This window comes from Cibotium barometz, chromosome 23 (assembly GCF_041138505.1).
Source record: "Cibotium barometz isolate CiBa-2024 chromosome 23, ASM4113850v1, whole genome shotgun sequence".
In the NCBI taxonomy this organism is placed as follows: Eukaryota; Viridiplantae; Streptophyta; class Polypodiopsida; order Cyatheales; family Cibotiaceae; genus Cibotium; species Cibotium barometz.
Genome location: NC_141068.1, coordinates 21,175,456 through 21,180,750, shown reverse-complemented (window position 1 = coordinate 21,180,750; position 5,295 = coordinate 21,175,456). Strand labels below are relative to the sequence as shown.

Below are 5,295 nucleotides of genomic sequence, written 5' to 3'. Positions count from 1 at the left end.
CACAATCTTTGTAGCACTTTGTTGGGTTGAAAAGATTGAAATTTGAACACCTTGATCAATGAGAGCACTTTATAAAAACCCTCCTTTAGAATAGCGACCTTGCCGCTACTCCATCAATTGAAAGACTTCAATATAAAAAGTTAAATTAGCAATCTTTGAAACATTTTAAACAATGATAAAAATTAAGAAAAACATCTGCCGTAGAATCATCCAAGTTTTTGATGACTACATACATATTGTCCGTCCAAGGTAGTCCAACCCCTCACATAGTCCAGCAAATACCAGGACCAAAAAAGAAAAGAGAGTCGTGGGTGAGATATTTCGTTAAGGGATTTCTCATCGAGTGCACTCTTGAAGTGACCTTCATGGTGTGGAGCTTGTTAGGACCTTAATGAACTTTATGATCACGTGCACTCTTGAAGTGACCTTCATGGTGTGGAGCTTGTTAGGACCTTGGGTCCCTAAAGATTTTACTGGAAGATAACTGAACTTTGAAGTGGGCAGCGAGGGGATCACCGACCATGTCTCTCAACTCGAGGATCTCATAACATGCAGAAGGGCCAAAATAGCATGTTGGTCGGATTTCCCAAAAAAAATGGATGGCTTGAGGGGGGAGATTCGAGAAGCTGAAGATTGAAGGTTTAGTCTATGTGAGAAATAATTTTTTTTTTAAAGAAGAAGAAAAGGCATGTCGGAAGAGGGGAAAGCCGCAAGCATGAAGAACCTCCATGTGAGTCCATTCAGAGGGAAAAAATAGTACACTGTACAATGGCAGAGCAGAGAGAGAGATAGAGAGGAGAGACGTAAGTTTTCACTGGAGTCTGGCATGCATTCTGGCTGGTTTAATGGACTTGTTTTAACGGACCCTACATCTCCTCCAATCCAACTATTTTTATTTGGTTTCATAAATTTATATTACCTCTGAACCTTTCATTAAGGTTTGGATTCTCCAATATGAACCGTTGGATCATAAAATCACGTAGACAGATAGAATTCTCCTCCTCCCTCAATCTCAATGCTCATCTTCCTCGTCTGCTACATCATCACTGGAGCTCTTTACAGAGCGCTTTTACTCTCACCTGCTCAGAGGCACGTTCTTTGTGTTGCGCTTTCTTCTCTGTTTTCTCTCACGCACATATCTCTACACATCTCTACATTTTGCAAGCGCTCTCAATTAGAATCTGGCATTCTCTCGAAAACACACACACACACACACACGGCCTTCCCGATCACATTAACTATCCCTACACTCTCCTATGTTGTGCATGGAGATGCCCATTGCTTGCATTTTATTCATCTTGCCACTGCGCCTTAGCGCATTACAATATCTATATAATGTACTTTAATTATTGAAGCTTTAATTCTAGCCTTGAGTGAGCCTTGCCACTCATCGGGTTATGATTTTGATGTGGATTCCTTTCTGAATGGCTAAAATGTGCTTATAGACTAAAGTGCGGATTCATGGGTTGCTTCTCGGTTCAACCTGAGCGTAAGACAAAGCACAGGTCATCTTCCTCTTCATCACTAGTCGCGCACCCTTCTCTTAAGGGCTTGCTAGAACTCAAGCCTGGGGCTCTCCCTGCTTCTTCTGCATCCTCCAGCAGCAGCAGCAAAAGCATCCATCACCATGGTATGCAGCTGGGCTCCACCCCCAACTTCAGAGCAAGAGCTGCTTTACACAGTGCCTCTTCAAAGCTGTTAAAGAACCATTCCAGGGCTCTAGTAGGAGCTTCATCTTCCCTCAGGAGAGCTCCCAATTATCCAAAAGAACAGCAGCACAATGAAGAGCAAGGTGGAGAGAGTAGTTACAGCACCTATGATGAGGAGAGTTTTGTAAACTCCCACTCTGCACCTCTACCTTCACTTGCTATGGATGGTGAAGAGGTTAACTCTAATGGCCATCTCTTTCCACTGCCTTTGCCTCCTACAGCATCAGCAGCAGCGGCCGGAGCTATAGCAACAGATGATGCCTCTTCACAGTCTGTCTCTTCTACAGGCTCTGGATCCTCATCATCATCTTCGGTTCGTTTTTCTTCTTGTTCTGTATCCAGTTTCTCTTGCAACTTCAAGAGCTATAACAACCCTTTGAGCTCTTATTCTTCCTCTAAAATTCACCCTCCTCAGACAATGCCTTCTTTTGCCCAGCCTCTGCCTCTCCCTCGCCCACCTGAGAGTGGTGCCGCACTCAGAGTGTTCTCCTTTGATGAGCTAGCTGGAGCTTGCCTCAACTTTGCACCAGAGTTTTTAATCAAAGATGGAGGTGCTGGGCCTGTCTTCAGAGCCATAGTCAACCATGCTTCAGAGGAACAGGGCACCGTTGAGGTTGCAGTGACAAAATTGAGCAGAGCTCGTTTGCAAGTAAAATGCTAATCTCGGTGTTAATAAATGCTTTCATCTTAATGCATATGTGAATATGCTGCTTGTGTGAACATTGTTGCTGTGATTAGTGTGCTGATTATCTATCACTAATCAAATTCATTAGGATGTGAGGACCATGGGTTCTTGATGGTCATTTAAACACGCATTCTTGATTTTTCCAGTATTGTATGTAGGAGTATTGCAGCCATGCCTCACTTCATGCTTGTATGCAGAGCTTCAAGAAGTGGAAGGCTGAAGTGGGCTCTCTAGCTCGTCTCTCTCACCCCCACCTCTGCAAAGTGCTGGGTTTCTCTGGAGAGGATTCTTACAGACCACCAAATAATAAGGTAGCCGGGTTGTTCCAAAGAGAAAGGCTCCTTGTTTATGAGCACACATCTAATGGCAGTTTGGAGAGCTTGCTCTACTGTAGGAAGGATAAGGCTCCTCTTGATTGGGCCACCAGGTTGAAAATTGCCATGGGTGCTGCTCAAGGCCTTGCATTCTTACATGACAGAATCCCCAGACAGGTAGACCATCGACACCATCTTCTTTCACTCTCTACCAAGCTTTGAATGCTGATCTATTTAGCTTTGTGTTGTCTAGTGTGGCTTTTCGAGTCCCTGTCATGTAGCTCAGATGGCAAGGGGTTTGTATCTTTAGGTGGGTGCCTGAGTTCAAACCCTGCTAGCTGCAGCTGCTGGACACGATGTTGCCTATCACCAAACATTCCACGCTTCTTAAGAAAATGTGGTGTTAAGGGTTTGGATGTAATTGGAATTTCTCTCATTCACATCATTCTACTTTTAAAGAAAATGTGGCCTTTAGGGCTTGCATCTCCCATCCACATCATTATATTTACCACTTTTCTTCTAATTCTTTTGGATGTGATTACAACCCCAGATTGTCTACAAGAGCTTCAAGACCGTAAATGTCCAAGTTGATCATCACTTCAATGCCAAGCTGTCTGATTATGCGTTTGCAAGGAGTTTCAAAGAGCTACCATCTTCTAGCCCTGCTCACTCGCTGTCAGTGGTAAGCGTCAACTAAGTGTCAGAACTCCATAGTCTAGCTTGTGTTGTCTGTACATGTAAATCTTGTTATGGCACTGCGTTAATTGCTTAGGCTGTTCCCGCCCCCCCCCCCTCCCCTCCCCCGCACCCACCAAAAAAAAAAAAAAAAGATTGCAAAAGAATGCCTTTTCTCTCAACTTTCCCATTGTGGTGCCATTCTTGAGCTAAGATTATGCCAACTAAGACTCCCTTGTGGATGTATATCATTCTTCTCCTAAAACACGATCTCAAAAAGTGAAGAGCTCAGGTAAGGCCATTGGATCTTTAAGAAGCTCAAACAAACATATGTAGCTTGCATTTGCATTGGATATGTAGCTTGCATTTGCATTGGATACTGGATCAAGCAGTTGCATCTGTGTATTGATCATATTGGCTTGGTGTGCAGGATGATGCTTATGCGGCGCCAGAAGACGAGGTGTCGACCAAGAGCAATGTGTGGGGCTTTGGGATGGTGTTGCTAGAGCTTCTTACTGGAAGGCAGAACTTGGATAATTTTTTCCCCCCTGAAGAGAGGAACTTGCTACAATGGTGCAGGCCCTATCTACTGGATTCCAAGAGGCTTTACTTGGCAATGGATCCAGAGCTGAAGGGGCGTTACCCGACAAGGATTGCAAAGATTGTAGCCAATTTGGCATTGCAATGCCTGTCGGAGGATCCAGTGGCAAGGCCAAGCATGCGAGATGTGGTGTTGGCCCTATCCTCCCATGTGCCTCTATGCAATGTGGCAGACTCCAAGGTGGATCAAGCCCCTACCATTAGCAACAACCCTGGTAATGGCAGTAACTACAACAGCAATGGCAACAAGATGAGGCTAGCAAAGAGCTACAGTCTGGCTAGTGTTTTGGCAAGCCCTGCAGGATCTTTTACAGCAAAGCCCTACTCACAAGAACAACACAACCATGCACATCACAGCAGGACAAGGTTTAGAGGGTTTTTGTCCGGGGAGATCAGCAAAGAGGCCTCTCGCTCCATGGCTGGGTCCACCGGGGACAACCCCTTCCTCTCCCGCTATGGCTTCCTCTCTGGTGAAATTGTGGTCCAAGCTGATGGGTCCCTTAAACTCCCCATCTCCAAAGACTACCTCCCTCCTCCCCTCGGCCGTTCCATCTCTTCTTCCTCCGGAATAACCCCCAATGATTAGTGGCTAAACCAACCCAACAAAACACCATTAATCAGTTTTTAACCAAGCTCTGCATTTGCCCACACCTTTCCTTGATTAATCAATTGGACGCCCATTCTAAGCCACATAAATTATATTTATACGTACATTGATTGCTATCCCTCGGCTTCAATCATATAAGAGACTCCGTTCATGTAAAACTTGATCGAGAGTTCTCCAAGTTTCCTTGTTAGTTTAAGGCCTTGCTCTTGCGTGGTCTGAACCTCAAATAACACTCACGTGCTCCAAGTTGAATGCTCTTTGAACGTATAATGTGTGCAATGGTTGCAAAAGCTTTAGAGTGATAGCTTGAGTGACTATAGAGTGAGCAGGCAAAACAACTATAGAGTGAGCAGGCGAGAACTTAAAATCTTGAGGGAATCAAAGGGAGGGTTAGCATTCCATTTAGTGTCTTTGACTTTTGGCTCAATGCCAATGCACCTTAATCATTATAAACTTATCAGCATGATTAAGTGTCATTATTTATCAATTGTAACTCATTTTCAAAGGGATAATATTAAGTATATTTTTGTAGTATCTACAAAGTTTGGCTGAATATACTTGATGCGGATTTCGGTGGCATTACATATGGATGGAAGCGCTTGTAAATTTAATGGACTAAAATGCTTGCAACATAGGTTAACGTGGCCAAATAATACGTTTGCTCGCTTGAATGATTTACTATTGTAAACAAACCATTATTTTTCT

At 43.9% G+C, this 5,295-nt stretch overlaps 1 protein-coding gene across 2 annotated transcripts; it reads left to right on the top strand.

The window, feature by feature from the left end:
• Positions 1–1,071: 1,071 nt before the first annotated feature.
• LOC147625732 (serine/threonine-protein kinase PBL34-like) lies at positions 1,072–5,066 on the top strand. 2 transcript variants are annotated; one of them, XM_086817265.1, is made up of 5 exons: positions 1,136–2,022; positions 2,146–2,358; positions 2,592–2,885; positions 3,259–3,390; positions 3,814–5,066. In XM_086817265.1, exons 1-5 carry the CDS (start codon positions 1,462–1,464, stop codon positions 4,567–4,569), a joined length of 1,956 nt encoding a protein of 651 aa, XP_086673391.1. In that variant the 5' UTR covers positions 1,136–1,461; the 3' UTR covers positions 4,570–5,066. The 2 variants fall into 2 exon arrangements, with proteins under 2 accessions (XP_086673390.1, XP_086673391.1); XM_086817264.1 differs by having other exon boundaries at positions 1,072–2,358.
• Positions 5,067–5,295: the final 229 nt, after the last annotated feature.